Raw genomic sequence first — 24,687 nt, 5'->3', positions numbered from 1 at the left:
TCTATATACTTTCCGACTGGTCCCGTAACAGAAAGTGAAGACTTATCTATTGAAGAATATTCTGGAGATGATGAGAGGTTAGGGCTAGAGAGTCACGTTTACCTAAACCATCCCGAGGTAAATCATTGACACTGAGACAGGACCCACATCGCTTTGTCTTCTTGCATCCTGTTCTATTTTTTCTTTCCCTTCTGACTTTCGGGAAATCCCTGGAACCAAAAAGCGTCATGTACGGTGAATGGTCAGCAGTGCCATCAAGTGGGGACTTCGTATATCACTCAACTGTAGCCCATCATCTCGTCTGATATGATCTTATCAAGGAACTAAGTGGGATTGATTATGTATGATTCTTCAATGCAAAGTATGTTCTTTCTTTTTAGTATAATGTTGATATCTAATGCGTGTTGTGTGTTTGAGATCGGGGATTTCTCCCTCCTGCTCGCGTATGGTTCGCTAATGTCCATCTCAGTGCATGGCTGGTCTTTATGCAACACGATCCTCGTCCGTGAAATTTGAGATTGTGTATTCCAATCCTACAAGAAGCATGTACGTCGAGATCTGCACTTAGTCAGTAAGAACTAGAAATATATCCTTTCTACAGTGTGACATGGTGTTATATATCCAGTGACTCCAGTCCACTAGGGCATTCCACGATTTACACACCCAAGAACCCCATCACCTTCTCAACCAAGATCCGCCTCGGTATGGCCTGATCATCATTACTCAACGCATGCGACGCATTCGGAATCAAACCACTGCGCTCATGATCCCAAATGGGCGGTCCTTCACCATCAGTCGCCCGCCTCCACCTCGCCAACAGCGCCTCCTTATCCACCCACTCCGGCACCGACTGGTCCGCCCCCGACATCAACACCATCATCCCACCCCTCAGCAACCCCTCTCCCTCACCATCCCAAAGGTCCCCCTCAGCACCGCATCCCCAATATCCGAACTAAACAGATCATCCTCTCTCGGCGTAGCCGGACTCTCAGGACTAACGAGGCTCAAGAACCGCCGCCCGCTCACAGCCGTCAGCCCAGGGTAAATCACACTCGTCAACTCCAGCGGCAGGACAACATCCTCCCCACCCACACCACGCGCCTTCTCCGCCTCGCGCGCCAAGCTCACCATCTTCTCATAAACCCGCCGACACTCCTCCGCTGACCGATCCCCGATACCACCATCTAGAACGCACTGCATCGCCTCACGATCCGACACCGCCGCCTGCATGATGGCCCCATCCACAGCGGGTCGCACCACATTGACCAGATCCGGATCGAACGCCGGCGCGGGTCCCGCGTGCGGATTCTCCCGAGACAGATAGTGCAGCACGCACTGGCTGCCTGTGGAATGGCCCATGAGGACGACTTTGCCCCCCTTGTCGCACGGGAGTAGGTCACGCTTGTATGACTGGATGTACTGCACGCACTGGGCGATCTCGTTGGTGTCGCGGTCGAGGTGGCCGAGGCCCCAGCCTTGGTGGGAGGATGTTAGGTTTAGGGTGAAGAGGGACCAGGTTGTTGGGGCGAGGGCCCGGACGAGATCTGCTGTGTAGGAGGTTGTGGAAAGGCCGTCACCGAGGCCGCCGATGAAGATGAGGCTGTTGGGTTTGGGGGTGGGCGTGCTAGTGTATTCGAAGGTGACGAGGGTTTCGGTCTGGTTTAGCGTGGGTTAGCTTGAGAGGGCTTCTCCTAGAGATGTAACTGTCTACGATGAACTGACATAGTGGTGTAGGAGGCCGGGGAGGCCGCCTTTGGGCCAGAATTTGGAAGCCATTGGGTCTGGGATGGAGTGTGATGGCAATGTGGGAGGATGAATGGGATGCTGGTCAGTGAACAAGTACGCAGTGGAAGTACACTCAGGGTGAAAAATAAAAGAGAGCATTCTATGCTCTCCGAGACCGGCTGATTCAAAATTTGATCCTTCGATATTCACCAACCTCGGAGATTGATTGATTGGATGTGATTAATATAATGAGACTGGCCGTGTCGTCAATCACGGTAATACGCAACGGGGAATATACCGGCGTAATGGGTACACTGTAATACACGGTAATACCTGGTAATATAGCCGCTAAGCGAGGCTTTCGAGCGGATCAGATAAGTCGGCTTGGCCCGCCTTATCAGATTAGATGTCTCGCCTGGCTGTGGGCCGGTTAGAACGGCTCGGAATTTACCTGCTAATGGGATACGCTGAAGCGTGTGGATCCGGAGGAGATGTCAGTAGTTATTACTCATAGCTATTGTTCGGGGCAGCAAGCGAAATAAGGAAGAATATCGACTAAGCAGTCGCCATAGAACCGGAACCAGGAAACGGTAGACGAGGATAGAAACAAGAAAAAAAAAAAAATTATATTAGAAAATAAAAAATAAAAACCGTGAAAATAAATAAATTAATTACAATTTCGCGTCCCATGCCATCCGGTCAGAACTCTCCAGTGGCCGGTCCCGCCCATCCCAGAACATCGGACAAAGCTGGAACCACTTTTCCCGGCTGCAGCAGACATGCACCGAGCGCTTGTGGCCAAGATCCACATACTTCTCGACGCTCAGCCCCTGCGCATTTTCGTAAGACAGCACCGTGGTGCCAGTTGCTTTCGGTTCTCCAACCACATTCATTGTGCGCGGCTCGTCTAGGAAAACGTAGTGGATGACGCTGGACCACCACGCGTTGACGCGGTATGCGCCGCGGATGCGTGCCTCGCCGACGAGCGAGTGGCGCCCGCGATCGTAGTCGCCTGCGTCGTAGTGCGCGCCGTAGTGATCTTCCTGTACGTTTGTTAGCGTGAATGAGTCCTCAAACATGGTGTGAGGGACGACGAGGAGGAAGGAACGGACCTTTGCCCAATAAACCTCGAAGTAAGCAAACTTGAACTCGTCAAACCGCCCAAACAGACAGAGCACATGCTTGTCCTCGTGCAGCCGCCGCAGATACTCGCGATGATGATCGATCGAGCCACTCTCGTTCCAACCCCGCGCCACCCGCGGGTCATTCTGCCACTTGTGGAACAGCCCCAGATGCTCCTCGTTCTGCCAGTCGACGACCATGAGAGAGAAGTGCTGGTCTAAGTGCGGGATGTAGCGGCTGTAGACGAGGGATCCGGGGGCTGGCTTGAGCGGTCGGATGGGATGGCGCGCGTAGATGCGCTCCTCGGGGAATTTCATGGTGAACTCGTAGTTCTGCGCGAGTGGCGGGTAAGCGCTTGTTGGGCGTCTGTGGGAGTTGTTTTGCTCGATGGCCCAGATCGGGCGGGGACCGAGGGGTGAGCCTGCGCCTTGCCAGAAGGATGAGCGGAGGAGAAGGATGGTGTCGGTAGAGAGGGGCTCGCTTTCGCGGCCAAAGGGCTCGCGCGGCGAGGGGAAAGGAATGGCTAGGCCGGTGCGGAGACATTCCTCGCGGATGATGGAGTGGTCGGATCCTGCGAGGTCGAGTCGAATTATCTCCTGTTGTGGGTGTGTGAGGAAGGTCGCGTGGATAACATTCCATATTTGGCCCAGACTGGGGGCCTCGTTGTCAGTCCAGTGGAGGGCGGTCCCTGGGGCGCGGCGAGCACGCGCGTATGGACTGTTGTCTTGCAGTGGGATTGTCGGGGCGGCTTCCTCCCAGGAGAGGTCGGTGTAACAGAGGGAGCTGTTGTGGAGAGGCTCTAAAAGGGGCTGTCCGATTGTTGAGTCGTGGAGTCGCAGCTGCAGCACCTTAGGGCTGGCTGAGTCTGCAGAGATGGCATGGATGGCGTATGTAGTCAGGTAGGGATGGGGGAGCTTCACCCAGGGGTAGATGGGCGTTTTGTCATGGGATGACAGATCCGTGACAATCTTTTCCATGCTGTGCATTGTTCCTGATGGATTGGAGACCGATTTGAATGCACTGGGAGAGTTGACCTTTGACTGACTACTTAAACGATACCAGGGCAGCCCTAACTCCGGAGCCGAGGTCTGTGAACTCGTCGGGTTCCGGTGGGGAGACCCAAATGGAGTCGCAGGGTCAATATCTGGGATATATATAAGTCCTTTCAAATAAGCACGACCCGTACTTGTCCACTAACTCAACTCACTGTATCAAACACCATGACAGCCACCTATTCGCATCCATCCGTTGAAGGATGTCTAGTGTCCTTCCCGACTCCGCAAATACTACTACTCACCCTCAACCGACCCGAGCGACGAAACTGCATTCCCCTCGCTACGAGCGCTGAAATACAAAGTCTCTGGGAATGGTTCGACGTTGAGCCCAGCCTACAGGTTGCCATTATCACAGGCACGGGCGAGTCTTTCTGCTCGGGCGCGGATCTAAAAGGTACGACCCAATCAAGCCTAGAGAAAAAATTCCCAAATCATACGATCTAACAACCAGCAGAATGGAACCGTCTGAACTCGCAAGGCACGGTTAACGAGATGACAGCTCCCGGTCTAGCGGGTCTCCCTAGACGACGGGGCACTAAGCCCATCATCGCAGCAGTCAACGGCCACTGCTTAGGCGGGGGATTTGAGATGGCGGTGAATTGCGACCTAGTCATCGCCAATCCACAGGCCACATTCGGACTACCCGAAGTACAACGCGGTATTGCAGCAGTAGCGGGCTCTTTGCCTCGGCTGGTGCGCATCCTGGGCAAACAGCGAGCGGCCGAGATCGCGCTCAGCGGCCGGAGCTTTCCGGCCACGCAGCTGGAACGTTGGGGCCTGGTGAATCGCGTGGTGGAGGCGAGTCGGCTGCTGGATTCCGCAGTGGAACTGGCCACCATTATTGCCGGTAACAGTCCGGATAGTATCCGCGTGACTATGGAGGGGCTCCATCTCGGTTGGGAGCAGGCCAGCGTCGAGGATGCCAGTACTAGGCTGGTGGATGGGTGGTACGGGAAACTGATTGCCGGTCCCAATTTCCACGAAGGAGTGAGAGCGTTTGTGGACAAGGAAAAGCCCCGCTGGAGAAGCAGCAGCTTGTGATTCTGATCATCGTGTCCACCTTTTTTGGCGTTATCAATCTGAGACCCCTAGCCCTATACCAGTCAAAGTGACTTCGTCTATCCGGTAGTGGGGATTACGCGCCCTACGTAAAACACTGTAAAACACTGTATTTCGGAACCATGACGACGAACCCGTAATACTGATACCATACCGCTCATACACGTTTCAGCCCTGAAATACACCAGACCGACCTGGCATTCTCAGGATCCGACTATCCTAATCAGGGCAACTGTGGATGGGGTACAGGCCCACAGTAGTATCCGCTGCAATGCGCGATTTTGGACATACCGATATTGGTTTCCCATGCGCGGTCCATACACATGGTCGGTTGCTGTCGAGACATTGTATTTATCCATATCCTGTTGCTAGGAGTCACTCAGTCAAAGACAATTTCGGTCTAAAGGCCATAGTACACCATGGGCCCGATCAAGGCAGATAACGACGGCTGCCAATGCTCCCGTGCGGTTCAGTGGGCGGATGACGTGAGGATGAAAGACGAGGCTGTACTGCTGTCATGGCTGATTGTGCTCCTGCGCGCCCAAGACGACGTCCAGATTCGCTTCCAGTGGGCGTACAATGACGGGTCTAGCGAGCCAGATACCAAGACCCTCAAAATGGAGGTGGTCTTTCCTGATGGGCTCCAAACCACCGTGAGCACAGCAATCGAGAGCATATCCAAGCACATCGCAACGGAGGCGCAAGCCGGACAGTCGATGTTGGAGTCCGGCAGCCTCCTCCTCAGCACGGGGTCACTATCGACCTCCTCTGACAACGTCAATGAAGAGCCGACCCTCTACATTGAGGTCAGTTTTCGAGACCAAAGTCTGGAAGTCCGGCCCGCGTGGATGTCCAACAACATGCTTCCCTTCACAGTCACCCGACATATCGACACCCTCGTGCACACCGTCCACGCCGGCCTATCCAACCCAAACACCACCATCCAGTCCTACTTGCACACCATACCATACGATCTGGACAACATCTGGCGCTGGAACCACACCCTCCCGCCGACTTACAACTTCTGCATGCATGACATGGTCGCCGAGCGGGCTCGCCGTTCCCCGACAAAAGTAGCAATCTGCTCCTGGGACGGCGACCTCACCTACGCCCAGGTAGACCAGTACTCGACCCAAGTTGCTTACACGCTGCAGCAGCAACTTGGCGTCCGCCAGGGGGACATCGTCCCCGTGTGTTTTGAAAAGTCCCGCTGGACCGTCGTCGCCATATTAGCCGTCATGAAAGCCGGGGCGACCTTTGCAATGATGGACCCATCGCTGCCACTGGGACGGCTGCAGAATATGGCCGTGCAGGTCGGTGCAGCAACCATCTTGACGTCACGAGACCAGCACGACCTGTCCGTGGAGATTCTGCCGTCCGGAAACTACTTCGTCGTCGAGGCGGATATCTTCTCCGCCGCCGTGGGCCCCACGACGGCTTCAGGGGCAGACCTACAGCCTGTGACACCGTCAACTCTCATGTACATCATATTCACCTCCGGCAGCACGGGGACCCCCAAAGGAGTGACGGTGTCGCACCAGACGTACACCAGTAGTGCGGTGCCCCGCGCCCAGGCCGTAGGGTACAGCGAGACGTCGCGAGTTCTGGATTTTGCGTCGTACGCGTTCGACGTCAGTATTGATAGCATGCTGCTGACGCTCGGGAACGGCGGGTGTCTGTGCATCCCGTCCGATGAGGACCGGCTGAACGATATCAATGGCGTTATTCGCAGGATGGAAGTCAACTACGCGGGGATCACGCCGTCGGTGGCTCGCATCCTGGAGCCGGACGTTATTGCGTCGCTCAGCAGCGGCCTTGGGCTCGGCGGGGAGGCTGCTTCGTCCAGGGACGTGACGATCTGGGGCCGGGATGCGCGGATTATCATCGGGTATGGGCCGTGTGAGTGCACGATCGGCTGCACCGTGAACAGCAGCGCAGCAACGGGGCGAGACTACATTTCCATCGGGCCTGGCAACGGCGCTGCTATTTGGATTGTGCGCCCTGACGACCACAACTCGCTTGTTCCGGTGGGTGCGGTGGGCGAGCTGTTGGTGGAGGGTCCTATTGTCGGCCAGGGATATCTCAACGACCCGGAGAAGACGGCCGCGGCATTTATCGAGGACCCTCCCTGGCTGACGGCAGGGCATAAGAATCATGCGGGCCGCCGAGGCCGTCTGTACAAGACAGGGGATCTGGGGAGATACGATCCCGATGGATCGGGGGGTATTGTCTTTGCTGGACGAAAAGATACCCAGGTTAAATTGCGCGGACAACGCGTGGAGCTTGGCGAGATCGAGAGCCAACTGAAAGCGATACTTCCAACCAACACTGTGGTCATTGTGGAAGTTATCAAGACCCTGGGGCAGCCGACTTTGGTGGCGTTTATTGCCATCTCTCAATCGACGGGAAACCAGGGGCGTCCCTGTGAGCTCCAGTCGGCCGACTTCACGGCAGAGCAGCATGGTATGCTCACGTCGGCCGATGCAGAGATCGCTAAGGTCCTGCCTCGGTACATGGTTCCCACGACATACATCCCCGTGAACCATATCCCCGTTCTCATCTCCGGCAAGACCGACCGGAAACGTCTTCGGGAGTACGGAGCCACTGTCGACCTGAGACAGCTCGATCAGAAAAGTACCAGCCAAAACATGGCTCGGGAATTGACGGTGACCGAGCAGCGTCTACGCGATGCGTGGGCCAGCGTGCTGCAACTCAACGCGACCGGTATCCGTCTTCAAGATAACTTCTTCGCGCTTGGAGGCGATTCGTTATCAGCCATGCGACTAGTTCCAGTATGCCGAGCGCATGGCCTCGACCTCACGGTTGCGGAGACGTTCAGTAACCCTACCCTCTTTACAATGGCGAGCATCATAAAAGCCTGCACGGTAGAAGACGAAGTTCAAACCCGCGCGTTTTCCCTCATCATGGGAGAGACAGAATCCGTCTGCCTCGAAGCGTCGCAGGTCTGTGGGGTCACCCGAGCAGCAGTCGAAGATATCTACCCTTGCACGCCCACCCAAGAGTCACTTTTCACATTCTCTCTCAGGTCCGCTGAGCCATATATTGCTCAGCGAGTGGCATGTATCCCACAAAACACCGATTTGGATGCGTGGAAGAAAGCGTGGGAGCAGGTCGTCGCGAAAAGTCCCATATTGCGGACGCGACTGGCTCAGCTGCAGGGGGAGCCGGGTCTCCAGCAGGTGGTGCTTAACACAGGCCAGATCCAATGGAGAGAGGCTGCAGACCTGGAGCACTACCTGGACATCGATCACACGGAGACAATGGGTCTTGGACAGAGTCTCGCCCGCTATGCTATCATAACGCCACCCGGTGATATGCAGCGATATATGGTGTGGACGGTCCACCATGTTCTCTACGACGGGTGGTCTGAGCCGCTCATTCTGAAACAAGTGAGTGATGCTTTACAGGGGATGGTCGACACGTCGTCAGCGGCACAGATCCGGCAGTTCGTAGGCTATGTCCGCGACATCGACGAAACCGCCATGCAGCAATACTGGAGAGGGGAATTGCACGGGGCCGTGGGCCCTCAGTTCCCGCGTCTCCCATCCCGCGATCATGTGCCCAACCCTGACGCCATGCGGGAGCGCCACATCTCGCTTCCAGATGCTAGTCCCGGGTGGCCCTTCACGGTGGCTACCCTGATCCGGGGCGCGTGGGCGCTGTTGGCGTCACGCTATGCTGGGAACGACGACGTCGTCTTCGGTGAAACACTCACGGGTCGAGACATCCCGTTAGCGGGGGTGGAAGACATCGTCGGACCGTTGATCGCGACGGTTCCTGTTCGAATCCGTGTGTCCCGAGCGGACACCGTCGGCTCGTATCTGCAGACCGTCCAACAGGGGCCTCTCACCCGAACGCCCTACCAGCATATGGGGATGCAGAATATCCGCAAGGTGAGCGATGATTCGCAGCACGCCTGTGAAGCTCCCACTGGGCTGGTCATCCAGCCCGAACCGGAGTATGTCGGGGGCGAGCTCGGGTTCACGCACGGAGATGTCGTCCGGGAGGCTCTTCATTTCAACCCGTACCCCCTCATGCTGGCCTGTGGGATCCAGAAGACGGGCGGTTTCAGAGTCTGCGCCAGCTTTGATAGCGCGATTATCGAGGTTGCTCAGATGGAACGCATCCTAGCGCAGTTAGAAACGGTTTGCCATGAGTTAATGGGCAACGGCCTTTCGCACAACCTAAACGAGATATCCTGTGTTCCGGAGGTGGAATTGAACCAGATCTGGCAGTGGAACAAAACACCGCCTCTGTCCATGGACGATAGTACTGCAACGCCGCGTGCGAATTCCGCGATAACGTCGGGATCGGAGTATCCCCCCGCGGCGGTCCCGTGGGTCTGTGATCTGCGCAACCCATCGCTCCTCTCACCGATTGGTAGCCCCGGCGAGCTTTGCCTCGAGGCCGGTTTTCTCCAGGGCGATGATGTTGTCGAATCGCCAGAGTGGCTCGTGGCTGGGAGCTCCATCTGCTCGGGCCGTCAGGGTAAAGTCCAGCGTACTGGTGATATAGTGCAGTTACGAGATGATGGGACGGTTGTGTTCATTGGCCGCAAGGAGAACGTGGTATCGCTACACGGCCATGCCGTGAACCTTGCTGACCTCGAGGATCTCTTCGCCCAGTACCTCCCAGCCACAGCACGGGCTGTCGCCGTGGTTAGCGAAATTCTGTCGCAAGAGGAGGACCTCGTGGTTTTTATTGAGTCGCCAGGGTCAGAGACGGAATGCGTCACGTTGATATCCACGGAGCACTATCTGGTTATGGAAGGCTCTGAAAGCGCAATCTGCTCCCGCATTTCGATCCACCTAGCAGCAGCACTAAAACGATTAGACAAGTTTATCCGGGATTCTCTGCCATCATACATGGCCCCTACCTGCTATATTCCTATTCAGAAGATGCCCACCAACGGAGGGCAGGTTGATCGCGCTATACTCAGTCACCTTGCCTCGGACGTTCCGAGGACGACCAAGCATATATTAACAGAAGCCCTTCAGACTGCATGGGCACAGGGCTCCACACACGCCGACCTGACAGTAGCGCAGAAGATCTTACGGTCTGCGTGGGCAACGATTCTCCGAGTTCTCCCGGACGAGATTGATGTTGACGACAATTTCTTCCGACGGGGTGGTGACTCCGTGCTGGCCATGAAGCTCGTCGCTCTCCTTCGAGCCGATGGTCACCGGCTGACAGTGGCCGATATCTTCCAACACATGCGACTGGGCGATGCTGCGAAGCGTTTGAAGATGGACAGTTACACCTTGCGACCGGCGCCAGTTCAATCCTACCAGCGGTTCTCCACGCTTGACGAGTCGAGTGTCGAGCAGTTCTGCCAGGGGACGGTCAAGCCCAAACTCGCTGATCCAAGCTGGGGTATTCAAGACGTCTACCCCGTGACGGACTCACAGGGCCTCGACATTCGTGGGACTGTCCATTCCCCGCGCACATCTTTCCAGTACACCACGCTTTATTTCGATGAGCAGATCGACGCCGCACGCCTCATTCGGGCCACAACCGAGCTGATCCAAAAGCATGACATCCTGCGGACCGTCTTTGTCCAGCACAAGGAGAGCTTCCTTCAGGTTGTTCTGGATCGGCTGGACGACTCCGTGGTAACCACTCAACACGCTAGCACCGGCGACAACTTCCAGACATTCATCAAACAGCTCTGTAACAAGAACATTGAGTTGCCCTTCACACTGGGATCCCCGTTCCTGCGGATCTTCCATGTCCAAGACAACGCCAGTCGCCACCACTGCCTTGTCCTCGGTCTCTCGCACGCCCAATATGACGGTATCTCACTACCCCTGCTCCTCCGGGACCTAGATACCCTCTACACCAACCCTCAACAAGCACTACAGCACGTTCCCTTCTCCCACTACATCTCGCGCATCCACGATACAACCCTCCAAGCAGAAGCCACCACCTACTGGCGCAGCGTTCTCCGCGACTCCACCCTCTCCATTCTCCCAGGCCAAACCACCCAGCCAACCGACCGCGCAATCTTCCACACCCAACCCGTATCCCTATCCCACGACCCCTCCACGCAAGAAATCACACCCGCAACCCTCCTCACGGGCGCCTGGGCGCTTGTCCTCGCCCGCCGCCTGCAAACTGCAGACGTGACGTTCGGCGGCGTAACCATGGGCCGCCAGGTTGAGGTCTCACTGGCGGGGACGGAGACCGTCGCGGGACCCTGCTACCAGCTGACGCCCATTCGGGTCGTGTTCCAGAATGGCTGGACCGCCCGCGATCTACTGCGGAGTGTGCAGCGACAGGGTGCCGAGTCGGCCGGGCACGATTTCCTAGGCTTCAGGCGTATCCAGGACGAATGTACGCGGTGGTCGAAGGACGCGATCGGGTTCGACTCGCTCGTACATCATCAGGATTGGGAAGATTTTGATGCGATGGATTTTGCGGGGGCACGGTGTCTGGTTGAGCAGGAAGATCCGCATGGCGATGCACCGGCGCCGATGAAGATTGTGTCGTTTGTGAGAGAGGGGCGTATGCATGTTGGGGTTGTTGGGAGTGAACGGGACAGAGAGTTGGTGGATGAGGTGTTGGGTGAGCTGGGGAATGCGGTGGAGGAAATTGGAGGGGAGGGAGGTGTTTTAAGAGTATAGGCTGTTGGGATCGGGTTCTTGTCTTGATATTGAAAGGGTGCAGTGGATGGTTGAAGCAGCTGGAAAAAGATGAGGTTGAAGAGAGAAGAATCAGTCTGATCCAACCAGGCATGAAGGCAACCACCTTCATAACATCTTCAACTCCTTCTGTATAGATTCACGGTAGGTAGTATATTGTTTCCAATACTCTTCCATCTACGTTGGATACATAAATCAACATGGTGATATCTCAGCCAAGGCACCTAAATACCGGGCTTGATATGGGATATCATATGAGTGTATTTTCCTAGAATGAATATATATAACCATTATCGACTATAATACCTGGATTTCTCACAGTACCTAACCTATTTGTCATTCACTTAAACAATCTTCTCCAAGACCTGTCACGATTTTCAAATCCAGAAATTGAACTGTATTATTTATCTAGTCTATATTATAAAGAATTAACAGTCTAAAAGGTTCGATCATAGTCAAGGGTCACCCACAAGGCCAATCACGTGGGAAAGCAGCCCTAAGCAACACGCTCAACAGAACCAAAGACAAAACAAGAAGAGTGAGATCCACTCGATAAAGCAAAGTATACAAGGAAAATTCAACAAGACCAGGAGGAAAAGTCAACCTACGTCGCAACAGTCTGATGCAAAACATTCGCCCGATAACTGTCCGACCTCCCCAACAGCTCCGAATGACTGCCCGAATCAACACACACACCCCCCTCAATCAAGAAGATCACATCCGCGCGCTGAATCGTCCGCAGCCGATGCGCAATTGCAACAAGCGTGATGCCCTGCGCCGCCATCTCCAGCCCCTGCTGCAGCAACCGCTCGCTCTCCGCGTCCAGCGCACTCGTCGACTCATCCAGGATCAGCAGCCGCGGACGCCGAACGAGCGCCCGCGCAATCGAAAGCCGCTGCTTCTGCCCGCCGGAGAACTGGCTCCCGTTCGGTCCACACATGGTTTCGTACCCGTCCGGCAGCGCCTCGATCGTCTCGTGGATGTGCGCCAGCTTGCAAGCGGTGATGATCTCCTCCTGGGACGCGGCGTGGCCGGGTCGCGCACCTAGCCCGATGTTGAAGGCCACTGTGCCCTCGAAGAGGACGTTCTCCTGCGGCACGAGGGCAATGGTGTCGCGGAAGTGGGGGTCATGGTTGGGACGGGTGACGTCGACGCCGTCGATGAGGATGGATCCGGCTTGTGGGGTGTATAGGCGCTCGATGAGCGCGATGATGGTGGATTTGCCGGCGCCGCTGGGGCCAACGAGGGCGCAGAATTGGCCCGGTTGCACGGTGAGGCTGAGACCGTGGAGGACGGCGGTGTCTGGGCGGGCGGGGTAGGCAAAGTGCACGTTGTGGAGCTGGACGCTGGCGGCGGCGGCTGGGGCGGCGAAAATGCCCGTGGGTTGGCTGGAGATGGCTTTTTCGGGGTCGGAGGGGGTGATTATCTCCCCGTTGAGGGCGGCGGGGGTCGGGATGTGTCCTTGCATGCCGTCGGAGCCGGCTTCGATCAGGGTGAGGATGCGCGCCATGGCGGCGCGGGCGCTGGAGAGTTCCGGGGCGAGAGCGAACATCTGGCTCCATAAAAGGGCGCTGACGAGCAGTGAGAAGACGACGATGAGAAACTGGGTTTGGGTGTATGTGCCGGCAATGATTTGCTTCGCGCCCCACCAGTAGGCCAGGGCGTTGACCAGATTGCCGAGGAAGTAGGTCATGGCTTGCCAGAGGGAGGCCTGCATTGTGACGGCGCGGGTCTCCTTGCGGGGGCCCCGAAGGGAGCGCCGGTAGGTGGTCAGAGTGTCCGTTTCGAGAGATAGCGCGGCGATGGTCGTGATGGATGTGATGGCCTCGACGCCGATGTCCACAGACTTAGTGTATGCGTTCTCATGGCGGTCTTCGAACCGGCCGAGCACGCGCAGCTCCATCATACCGGCGCCCAGGAGCAGCGGCACCAGCGCCAGACAGACGAGAGCGATCTTCCACGCGATGATGTGCGTCAGGATAATGGCCGCGATGAGGTTGACGGTGATAGAGAAGAGCGTGCCAAGGACGGAGCCGCTCAGCCCTGCCAGCGCGCTGCCATCGCGCGTGATATACGAGAGCAGCAGGGCCGGCGAGCGTCCCTTGGACTGATGCCACTGCAGGTCCTGCTCAAACAGCGAGCGGAAGGAGAGGATACGCACCGTGCAGACGATGCGCTCCGACACCCATCCGAACCCGGACCAGCTCACCACGTTGGCGAAGAACTCAATGATGGCGAGCACGAAGAACAATAGTCCATAAAAGTTGCCGTCGGACCGGATTGCTGACGGGCCCTTGCAGGGATTCAGACTGCCGACGGTGTTGCCAAAGATGACCGCTTCGCCCGAGAAGGCCCCACCGACAAGGCTGGCGCCCAGCAGGGCCAGGGAAATGACCAACAGATGCGGTCGCAGTGTCGGCGCGTACCCACGGGCCAGATCCCAGAGGGACTTGGGCGGCGCGTGGGGCTCTTCATCGTTTGCGTCCGCGGTCTCCAGGTCCGGAGCCATGCTCATCGCGGACGTGACGATGTTCGCTTTCTTTTCGGGGTCAACAGCACCCCAGGAGGCGTCGTCCGCGTTCTCTGCAACGAGAGAAGGATTCTGGCCCGACTGGCGGCCGGTGTCGACACTGGAGGCCTCTGCGTCCTGTTCCGGACTAGATGTCAGTGTTTGCAGCCTTACCATCTCCGCATACGTGCCATCCTTAGCCATGAGAGAGGCGTGGTCTCCCTGTTCAACGATATGTCCGCGGTGCAGAACGATGATGTTATCAGCGCTGGTGATGGTCGACAGGCGATGCGCAATCGTAATCATAGTTCGGCCACTGGCTATACTGGAAATCGCATTCTGGATGCGCTGCTCACTGCGGGAATCGAGCGACGCCGTCGCTTCATCCAGGACGAGAACCTCCGGATCTTTGACGAGGGCACGAGCCAACGACACCCGCTGTTGCTGGCCCCCACTGATGAGCCGGCCGCTCGCGCCCACCGACGTTCCGTATCCCTGGGGCAAGGCGACGATGAACGCGTCCGCGTCCGCCAGCGTCGCGGCCGTTTTGACCAGATTGACGATCTCAACAACGTGGTCGCCACGCTTCTGGGCCGCGGTCGTTAGGTCCGCGCCGTCGCGCACCTCGCTCGCCACTTCGGCCAGGTCGGTGCTTAGCAGCGCCGGGAGCAGGGATACATGGGCCGGGTTCTTCGAGTTCACCAAGCCGTGAGCGATGTTCTCCAGGAGTGATCGGTCGAGCAGCGAGGGTTCCTGCTGGACGAGACTGAGGAACCCGCGCAGGTCGCGGGTGTTGACATGGCGCAGGTCCTGGCCGTCGAATAGCACTCGACCCTGGTTGGGATCATACAGCCGGGTGACGAGACCAGCGATCGTGGACTTGCCGCTGCCTGAGAGACCGACCAGCGCCGTGTGTTTCTTGGCCGGGATGGAGAGGCTGACCTGGTCGAGCACGGTGATCTCCGGCCGAGAGGGGTAGACGAAAGATACGTTCTCGAGCTCGAACGCGCCATCCGCCTGTGTGAGACGAATACCGGCGTCTGTCGTACCGTCGATAAGAGGCTCTCGGTCGATATCGCCGCGCAGCTTGCCGTAGGATGCGACTGCGGCGGTGAACAGATGCAGGAAGGGGGCGACTTGGCTCAGTAAAAGGGTTGCTGCCAATCCGTCAGTCTCTTTTGCTTAGTCTCCATACCATCGCAGCAAAAAAACACACCTTCAATGAGAATAAAGATGACGGTGAACGTGGAGCCCACCGTGGTCCCATTGGACTTGGACTGCACGGCGTCGGCGATCCGTTGACTCCCCTGCCAGAATGCGAGGCCGTTGGCGGAATATGCCACAAAGTACAAGACACCGGACTGGATTCCCACAGCGGTGGCCTTCTTCAAACCCTCCTGCTCGGACGACTTGAGTGCCTTGGAAAACTTTTCCTCCAGGCGCGTGTTGGCACCAAACGATTGCACCACGATCAGGTTGGACAACGCCTCGGAGGCGATGGAGGCCGCCGAGGCCGCATAGTCCGACATGCGCGCGGAGTACTTCTCGATGTAATGACTACCCACAAAGGACATGATAAAGTAGGCAGGAATCAGGGAGAGGAGCATCGCGGCTAGGATGTAGTCTTTGATAAAGGCCACGATGTACGCGGTCACGAAGAAGGAGAAACTCGACAGACAGATGCCGACTTTCTCAGACGTCCCCGAACGGATGGCCTGAATGTCGCCATTGAGCCTGGAAGCAATCTCGCCCGGAGGCAACTTGTCAAAATAGGATGGCTCCTGACGAAGCAAATTCTTCAAGTAGCTCTCCCGTAGTCTCTGCGCCAGTCGCGCGCCAGTCAGACTCCAGCAGGTCAGGTGGAGGTAGATGGTGACGAACTGGGCGATGGCCAGATACACGATCAGCAAAATCTTGCCGTTCATATCGCTCTGAGCTTGTGCATCAGATTCTGTCGTTGTCTTGCTCTCCTGACAGGTCACTGCGTTGAAATCATCCAGCAGCTGGCCGAAGACGATCCCGATCAGGGGAAACGGAACCCCAGACGCGATGGCGCAAACGACACCCAGGAGCAGCATGCCACGGTCGACCTTAGATGGCTTGCCGGCCAGCAGCATGCTAGGGTAATCTAGCATCTTAGCGAGAAACTTCATGGTGCCGCCCTACTTTAGAGTTATTGGGGGGGTGTAGGTTGTTCGAGGCGTGGTCGTTTATCCAGGTCTAGGAGGCATAGGTCTTTGTTTTTTGCTCTCCTTTTCTCTAAGGTTCTCATTTCTCGGGTGAAAGACTTCCGCCCAGACACACGGAACGACAGGTCCCAAGGACTGACGCTGAAGTGGAGCCAATATCGCTACGTAAGAAGTGGGATTCTGCAGGGTCTGATCTATTTGATCTAATCAATCTAAGTGGGCTCGTATTACTGCAATACATGATACTGGATTACATACAAGCGTAAGTAATGCGTAATATACACCAGTCCCGGTATTGATGAAGGATCAAATCTTATCAGATAAAAATCAGCAGGACGCTAGTCTATTTCTCGTAGTCGCTGTCAAATTATGACACATGAACCAGAGTATTGAGTGGATTGCCGGGCCGGACTCCATGTGCTTTGAAGTGGTACGAGCAGGAAACCGAGCTTTTCGCGTGGTTGGGGCCGTCAGGGCGGATTTCAGGTGAGACAGCTCTCGGACGTATGCCGGCCATGTCACCTGTGGCTACTTGTTGGACTCTTTGAGCCTGTGCACATGGTAACTAGCCCCCATTAGGCTGTCTGCTGGTGTATACTGACTGTCCTATCGTCCTTTGTCGGTCATGGAGGTTAAAAAGAGTGTGCTGAGATATTCTGCTTGATGAAAAAGCACATGCATTACGGCCAACTCTTTCTAGAACAAGCTTGCTTAGGAAATACATAAACAACATTGAATAAACCATGTAAACATTAGTACTCTTGATTTTTCCACCATATCATCACCTTTTACACTGCGGTGACCTTCCCTTCCCTTCCCTTCCCTTCCCTTCCCTTTCCTCCCCTCCCGCATCCCTCGGTAGTATCTCGACAGCATCACTACTTAAACAATGCATCTATGTAGCTACACCGAACCGTAACCCCCCTAAAACACCATACCCTTAACCTGTTGTACCTTGGCAAGATCAATATTGCGTATCAGAAGGATCCACACAAACGCGAGGCCTATAACCCCCGTCCCGGCCGCCAACATGCGCGTCTGCGCATAGGCGTAGGCCTCCTGGATAGCCAAACGTGTAACGCTCCCAACGGGATACTCCAGCTGGGTATCGAGGTTCTCATAGATACTGTCGAGGTTCCCCATTTCTGACGAAGGCAGATCCCGGATGAGTGCCTTCTTGAAGGTATTGGTCCAGATGGCGCCGGAGATATTGGAGCCCATGGCGCCGCCGACGGTGCCGACGACGTTGAGGAGGGCCAGCACGGCGGCGACGTGCTGGTGGTCGACGGCAGCGAGGATGGCTAGCTGCTGGACGATGATGAAGACGCTGCCGCCGATGGATATGAAGATCTGGCACATAACCAGGTAGCCGACGGATTGGTTGGGGCGGCGGAAGTAGATCATGAGGCCCTGGGCGAAGACGTATAGCGGAACGGAGATGTAGAGGAGCCATTTGAAGCGGCCGGTGCGGGAGATGAGGAACCCCACGATCAGGAGGAGAACCCCCGAGACGACGTCAAAGGTGTTCATCACGTAGCCGGACTCCGCGAGGGTCAAGTCATTGACGACTTGCAGGAAGGAGGTGTAGTAGTTGGCCCAACAGGAGTAGGAGATCTGGTAGGTAGCGTCTAGAAGACAGGCGCCGATGACCGTGCGGTCGGAGATGAAGCTGAAATTCAACATGGGCGCGGGGGCCAAGAAGACTTCATGCAGGATGAAGATGATGAGCATCACGAAGCCGACCACGATCATTGCAATGACGTATCCGGTGCTCCAGCCGTGAGGGGCGTCGCCGGCAATCTCGAATGGCAAGAGAAAGACGATGAGACCGGCGGAGAAGATCACAACACCGAATACTACGATTGTTAGCCGGTGCATTTCGGTACAACGCAGCGGATGCGGAACAGACTCCAGAACACGCCATTAGAGAAATGTAAACGTACGATCAAACTCGATAATATAGTGCCAAATCTTCTGCAAAAATGTCCGTCCACTGTCCCCCTTGGCGGTCAAACCCTGCTTGACGGCCTTGCGGAGGTTGAACTTCAACATAAAGTACAGAGGCGCCGCGACAGCCGGAAAGATAATAGCAAAACAACCGAACCCCCAGCGCCAATTGACTTTGTAGTAGAAGTCTTCTGCAGCCTTGGGCCCCGCAAATGCTGTGATGATGTAGGGCGACGACGTAAAGGCATATGCCAGTCCACGGTTCTTGAGCTTCGATGCGTCCGCGGTGATGACGTCCATACAGTACGTCATGCCCCCGAAGCCAATACTGTAGAAGACCTGCTGCGAGTGAGCTTGCTATCGTTATCAGGGCTCTCATAAGGACCCCCACTCTAAGTTCTGCAGGGGGGAAATCTTACATAGGCAGCGCAGAATGTGGGAAGATTCTGGCAGCAGGCCATGATGACCAAGCCAACCGTCGCAAAAACGGTCATGATCAGGAATCCCTCCGCTCTGCCCCAGAGATCCATGATCTTAGCCAGCGGGATATAGGTGGCGGCGCACATGGCGTTCGACACCACGTAGATAACATTCAGCAACGAGTGGGACTCAAATTTGCTGGTGACGAACGGGAGGAGGCTGGAGAGGATGGTCGACTGGAAAGCGTTGACGAGGTAAAGAAACCATATACTGGGGGTCCATCAGGTTAGTGATTGGTCTGCTGAACGATGGGAAACAAGACCGTACTTGATGAAGACCGCAATGAGGGTTCTCTTGGACCATGTCAAGGTCAGGGCCTCAACATTGTGCACACCACGCTGGGTGTCTTCACTGGGCACCTCTGTTTGTGCCTCATCCTGATTTTGTGGGACATCGCCAGCAGCGCCCTCGTGTTTGCTGTCCACGACGGTTCTTCTAGTTACCATGACCGAGTCATCCTCTGTATTCCCAGCCTTGAAGAGCGCCCGGAGCCTGGTGAACTCTACCATAATGACGGGTGAATAGAGTGAGGGTTTACTAGGTGGGACATAGAATCACCGCAGTCACTGGAAACCATGCCGTTAACTACAAGTGATTGACAAGGCTCTCCGAAAGTCGGACTACCTCTCAGATTAGGGCACGGCCATGATCCAAGGAACACAGTCTTGTCATTTGTCGACGCAAACGTAAAAAAACTGGGAAAGTGGTGGCTTCACCCTCTACAGGAAGACGACGAGCCAATGAGGACGGACAATATGGAGAACTTGGGGTGTGTCTCATATCAGCTAGAAGCACTTAATCCTACCAAGGGTCAAAGCAGTGCTGTAGTGTAGTCGGTGGGTCGACTAGCTGTCATGCGAGACCTTTGAAACAGTCTTCATCTAGACAGCCGGTATTTGGGGGATAAATCGTATTTATGGTTTTTTTGATCTGATAAATTACCAGACGAAGCCATTCGAACTACCAGGCATGGATCCAGAACCTGGTGGTCAACGTATCCACTAGAGCGGAGTAAGGCTTGCCCTTTTTGAATTAAGCGAACTTTTCCCTCATATCCTTCTGATCACATTACGTGAGGGTAAGACAAGCACCTCAGGGGTTAGACCATGGCCGTGACTGATACCGGTCACACGCAACCCCGGTCGAGGAAACATCCGGGCGATACCAGACAGACCATCAGAATGCTGGCGGAGCATACCCAGCCCGTCATACTCCTTCACCGACTACTCGCTCATATATTACGACCTTGGATAGGAATGCATGGTGCCTATCAATTTAATGTTGAAGCCTTGTAGGACGCTCCAGCTACGGCACCGGACCAGGATGTAAGCAGATTCAATCAAACTACTCTTTGCTAATAGACTATAGTTTGCCAGGAGATTGGGTTTCAATTGCAGATACTGCGATCCCCGGCCTATCTTCTCTCCTCGGCTGGACATGACTAGCGGCAGGCAAAGACAGCTAGTATCTCCGGTAGCATCGTGAGACTACAAGACCATCTGCCTCGGAACCTTCCACCTTCCAGCCCCATATATCCCTCCTCGTGATTCCACGTTGTTCCGGCCCACACTCCACCTGCCAGGCGTGCATTAATACAACCAGGCAGCGGCTTCTCTGCAAATGGGAATGAGGCTCCACGCACAACTCCACCTGCCAATTCGCCGAGTAGATGGGAGGGATACGACCGGCGGAATGTTCCGCCTACGATCAGCAGTGTTGAAATTTCTATCCTTGGAATAGTCTGGGTCGGTGGCGGATTTGTCTCAAAGAGCAGTTGACTTCAAGAAAAGATTGATAAATAAAAAGAGAAAAAAGTATCCACCCTCATTATCTGATCCGCTTGGACCGCTTTATCAATCTTACAGTGTTTCTTACAAGAAACTTTCGTTTAAAATACCAATACCTATGGTAAGTTACCACAAAACATACCAGCGATACACGCGGAAACGAAGATCCATATCCTCTCTATAGACTCGCGATCCATGGGAGGTGTTGGAAGTGCTCTAGTCAGAGATACAAGACACTTGGCTCGGATGCCCCGGCAGAGGACATCACATCATGGTCAGACGCTTAGATGCAGAGCATATCTGGAGTAAATCCGCCTCTAGTCCTGTTGTCTCGAAACCATACACAGAGGAGAAAGCAAACTCCCACCATACTCGAGGCAGCCAGACATGACGCAAATCAGTGTCCAGGAGCGTCTGCAGCAGACGCTCGCGCACCTTCAGCCAGTTTCCGCTCCTACTCAGCTTTCTATCGTGCAAGGTCCAACCGACCAGCCTCTCTGGAATACCACCCTTGGCCAGTTGCTAGAGCGGCAGCGAACCCAGTACGGCAGTCTCGAGTGCGTGGTGTTCCCCTGGTCGGGTGTCCGGTGGACCTATGCTCAACTCGATGAGCAGGCCAATCGTCTGGCGAGGGGCCTGCTGGCCATGGGAATATCCAAGGGAGACCGCATCGGCATCATGGCGGGCAACTGCGAGGAGTACGTCGCTGTCTTCTTTGCCGCTGCCCGCGTGGGAGCCATCCTCGTCGTGCTGAACAATACGTATACCCCGTTGGAGTTGTACTATGCGTTGGACCATTCCGGTATGTTGCTTCTCGCCTTTATTATGTCACGCTGGTCTATGCTCGTACGCTGACGCTGGTTGTGCCAGAATGCCGACTTCTCTTCCTCACGCCCCACATCGGCCGTCATTCTCTCCACGAAGCCCTAACTCACCTCGGCCCCCGTCCAAAAGACACCACTGCATCTCAGGCCCTCGAGGAGGTCGTCCTGCTCCGCGACAATGATACCAACAGCAGAGACTACCCGACCTTCACTCGGTACAGCCAGGTTCTTCAGCGCGGCGAACACCTGCCCACAGACGCGCTCGTCCTCCGCGAGAGCGAACTCAGCCCCGACGACGTCTGCAACCTGCAGTACACGAGCGGATCAACCGGGTCTCCCAAGGCCGCCATGCTCACTCACCAGTTTGTCTTCCCATAACAAATAACCACACCATACTTTCCTCCTACCTCCTCCTCTCCACCCATCGCTAACAGAACCAGCAACCTAGTCAACAACGCCCGCTTCATCGGCGACCGCATGGCGTTCACATCCCTCGACATCCTCTGCTGCCCGCCTCCCCTCTTCCACTGCTTCGGGCTCGTGCTCGGCCTGCTCGCTGTGCTCACGCACGGAGCCAAGATCGTCTTTCCCGCAGAGACCTTCGACGCGTCCGCTGTCCTGCGCGCCATCTCCGACGAGGCGTGCACCGCCCTTCACGGCGTGCCCACCATGTTCGAGTCAATTCTCGCCCTCCCCAAGCCGGAGGGGTTCGTGTCGATGCTGCGCACGGGGATCATTGCGGGCGCGCCGGTGCCAAGGCCGTTGATGGAGAGATTGCTGGGGGAGTTGAATATGTCGGAGTTTACGAGTAGTTATGGTATTTATTTCTCTCTCTTCCCCTTTTCTTCTAAATTCCATTTTCATACTCGCTCGATGGAGACATATCCAGGTGAATGGGTCGACTAACGATAACAGGCCTCACGGAAGCATCCCCCACGTGCTTCAACGCCCTCACAACAGACACGATACCCACACGCTTGGAAACAGTAGGCCGGGTGATGCCGCACGCGCGAGCCAAGATCATCGACCGCGCCGGCTCCATCGTCCCCGTCGGCCAACGCGGCGAGCTCTGCATCGCAGGCTACCAGCTGAGCAAAGGGTACTGGAAGAGCGAGGCCAAGACGGCGGAGGCGTTCGTGACAGACGCGCAGGGCTCGCGGTGGATGAAGACGGGCGACGAGGCGCGATTCACGGCCGACGGGCATTGCACGATCACGGGCCGCTTCAAGGATATTATTATTCGCGGCGGGGAGAATATCTATCCGTTGGAGATTGAGGAGCGGTTGGGGGAGCATGCGGCTGTGGTAAGGGCTGCTGTTGTGGGCGTGCCGGATGGGCGGTATGGGGAGGTTGTCGGGGCGTTTGTGTTGCTGGGGCGGGGGAGGGCGAGGCCTGGGGAGGAGGAGCTGCGCGAGTGGACGAGGATGACACTGGGGAGGCATAAGGCGCCTGTGCATTTCTTTTATTTTGGGGAGGAGGGCGTGGAGGAGGATGTGCCTGTTACGGGGAGTGGGAAGGTGAGGAAGGGGGAGCTGAGGGATATTGCTGTGAGGGTGTTAGAGGCGCGAGGACAGCTTGTCTGTCAGATATGATGTTTTGATTTCTGGTTACGGTGTTGATTTGGTAGTCTAGTGTTTATGCTTTGTTGGATATCAGTATACTGAGTTTGATCTGAATGTTGATTTGGTATTTGGTGCTTTTCATCAATGTTTCTCCGCAAACAGCCCTCTTGGTCATTATCCATGTATGGAGTTATCATATCATGAAACACGGATTATAGAAGCCAGGATAAATCACTCCATTGTAAAAGCAAATCTCTATATAAATGCTTCAAGAAATCTGCTGATGTATGATATGTTTTGTTGATCGGGATTGCGGATTCTACATATGATATAGTAGAAATTGCATATCAATGCTAGAAGATATATGGGATCTTCTGTAGACTTTTCAATGGAAAAAGAACATGTAGATATCTCATGTATTAGGACGCAAGAAAGTATCATACCGGGTGTTCGAATGCTTTATATACTGCTACGCGTAGACAACTACCATGACAATATGGAGAGATGATATATTGATCCTAATCAAGGAATACTATATAAGCAAGGGAAAATCACTAAGACAGCAGAAACACGTGGATGAGACATGATACAGCAGAATTAATTCTGGATGAACCCAATGTTCCGTAGTCAGAAGCCAGAAGTAGATTCGGGTAATCACGGCAGTTGGATATGCGGGGTCTGATACGGAGAGAATAGCTCCAAAACCCTCACCAAAGTCTAACCAACCGAGGAATTCAGGTAACATCGTCCCCTCCAGCCGTTCTTGGCAGCCTCTTGCGTACTCGACTGCTATCGTCCTGATAAATTCAACGAATCCCTCCGTCAACCATAACGTGGATTCACTGGTCCATGCGATCGGGGCGTCGCTTATCATCGCGCCTCAATATCGTACTTCTCGAATCACTGCATTCACACACATCCACACAAAGAATCAGGGTCAGACGGCGTCCTCCGGACCTTAACACCGCCGGTATCAAACCGCCACCGACATGGGTTATCTTCCTCCAGGGATGGCTGGTTAGTCTCGGTCGGGCATGGGTAGCCTGGCTGGTGTGACAGTCAGCTAGTACCCATGTCCTCTAGGGCTCCAACAGGACACAAGCTGCGATCAGGATGTGCGATGAGTGGTTTCGCGTCCACATGGCGAGTGCCTCATCCTCTCTCTCGCTTCCGATAATACGGTGGCTGCAGGAAATCCGGCGGAACAGGACCCTCCTTCCACAATCCTGGCCCGATGGCAAATTTCCCCTCCGGTGATAAGTCGAGACTCGATAACAGAGTTGCATCGCTAAGACTCCACCCCCTGGTCCCTTTTCTGCCACCAGATTGGCGGCTGATCAGCGGACCGTGGCCAGTCGCGTCTCGTTGGCTGAGATCGACCGGGGGGGGGTTATCCAGTTGCAAGGGGGAAATATGCAATCTGGACACTCGGTTGGATCAAGGTGGTATCGATTGCTGAACTCCGTCCATGGTGGATGGCATTCTTACCCCAGAGTTTGAGCATTTCAGCATTCTGGATGGGGCCATTTCCTTGATTTGGTGTGTTGTGTGGTCAGTGCTGCCGACAATGATCATTCGATGGGATGGAGTATACGATCAATGGTAATAAGTACTCCGTACAATCGATCAAAAATCATAAGCCAGACCCAATCAAATCAATCAAAAGATCGATCCAATATCGAATAAATGCCAGAAATAAGTCCCCTCGTTGTAACCCTAGCATCGTGGCAGCTGTGTTGATATTAAACATTCGACTATCTCGACTG

General features: G+C 55.2%; 7 protein-coding genes across 7 annotated transcripts; 3 read left to right on the top strand and 4 right to left on the bottom strand.

Annotated features, from left to right (window-relative positions):
- Window positions 1–483: 483 nt before the first annotated feature.
- On the bottom strand, window positions 484–1,776 carry sidJ (putative siderophore biosynthesis lipase/esterase; the record flags this gene model as incomplete). The annotated part of the gene is made up of 3 exons (XM_024836172.1): window positions 484–558; window positions 910–1,656; window positions 1,723–1,776. 3 exons carry the CDS (start codon window positions 1,774–1,776, stop codon window positions 484–486), a joined length of 876 nt encoding a protein of 291 aa, XP_024689416.1.
- Window positions 1,777–2,396: 620 nt separating this feature from the next.
- On the bottom strand, window positions 2,397–3,838 carry P168DRAFT_313159 (GNAT family N-acetyltransferase; the record flags this gene model as incomplete). The annotated part of the gene is made up of 2 exons (XM_024839638.1): window positions 2,838–3,838; window positions 2,397–2,768 (listed from the first exon to the last, which is right to left on the bottom strand). Exons 1-2 carry the CDS (start codon window positions 3,831–3,833, stop codon window positions 2,397–2,399), a joined length of 1,368 nt encoding a protein of 455 aa, XP_024689415.1. The 5' UTR covers window positions 3,834–3,838.
- Window positions 3,839–4,067: 229 nt separating this feature from the next.
- On the top strand, window positions 4,068–4,943 carry sidH (enoyl-CoA hydratase/isomerase family protein; the record flags this gene model as incomplete). The annotated part of the gene is made up of 2 exons (XM_024836171.1): window positions 4,068–4,296; window positions 4,357–4,943. The coding sequence occupies 2 exons, from the start codon at window positions 4,068–4,070 to the stop codon at window positions 4,941–4,943; spliced, it is 816 nt and encodes a 271-aa protein (XP_024689414.1).
- A 509-nt stretch (window positions 4,944–5,452) lies between these two features.
- On the top strand, window positions 5,453–11,605 carry sidD (nonribosomal peptide synthase SidD; the record flags this gene model as incomplete). The annotated part of the gene is made up of 1 exon (XM_024833836.1): window positions 5,453–11,605. The coding sequence occupies one exon, from the start codon at window positions 5,453–5,455 to the stop codon at window positions 11,603–11,605; it is 6,153 nt and encodes a 2,050-aa protein (XP_024689413.1).
- A 622-nt stretch (window positions 11,606–12,227) lies between these two features.
- P168DRAFT_321877 (ABC transporter ATP-binding protein) lies at window positions 12,228–16,285 on the bottom strand (the record flags this gene model as incomplete). Its single annotated transcript, XM_024840516.1, has 2 exons — window positions 12,228–15,289; window positions 15,349–16,285. The coding sequence occupies 2 exons, from the start codon at window positions 16,283–16,285 to the stop codon at window positions 12,228–12,230; spliced, it is 3,999 nt and encodes a 1,332-aa protein (XP_024689412.1).
- Window positions 16,286–17,260: 975 nt separating this feature from the next.
- On the bottom strand, window positions 17,261–19,257 carry mirD (putative MFS siderophore iron transporter; the record flags this gene model as incomplete). Its single annotated transcript, XM_024834633.1, has 4 exons — window positions 17,261–18,177; window positions 18,265–18,625; window positions 18,736–18,958; window positions 19,016–19,257. Coding segments are annotated over 4 exons (1,743 nt in total), but the record flags the coding sequence as incomplete, so codon positions are not given.
- A 1,434-nt stretch (window positions 19,258–20,691) lies between these two features.
- On the top strand, window positions 20,692–23,034 carry sidI (putative long-chain-fatty-acid-CoA ligase; the record flags this gene model as incomplete). The annotated part of the gene is made up of 5 exons (XM_024839093.1): window positions 20,692–21,337; window positions 21,406–21,721; window positions 21,800–22,176; window positions 22,275–22,876; window positions 22,987–23,034. Exons 1-5 carry the CDS (start codon window positions 20,923–20,925, stop codon window positions 23,032–23,034), a joined length of 1,758 nt encoding a protein of 585 aa, XP_024689410.1. The 5' UTR covers window positions 20,692–20,922.
- Window positions 23,035–24,687: the final 1,653 nt, after the last annotated feature.

This window comes from Aspergillus campestris (assembly GCF_002847485.1).
Source record: "Aspergillus campestris IBT 28561 chromosome Unknown P168scaffold_13, whole genome shotgun sequence".
Lineage (NCBI taxonomy): Eukaryota > Fungi > Ascomycota > Eurotiomycetes > Eurotiales > Aspergillaceae > Aspergillus > Aspergillus campestris.
The sequence above is the reverse complement of the archived record's forward strand: the minus strand, read 5'-3'. Positions and strand labels throughout refer to the sequence as shown.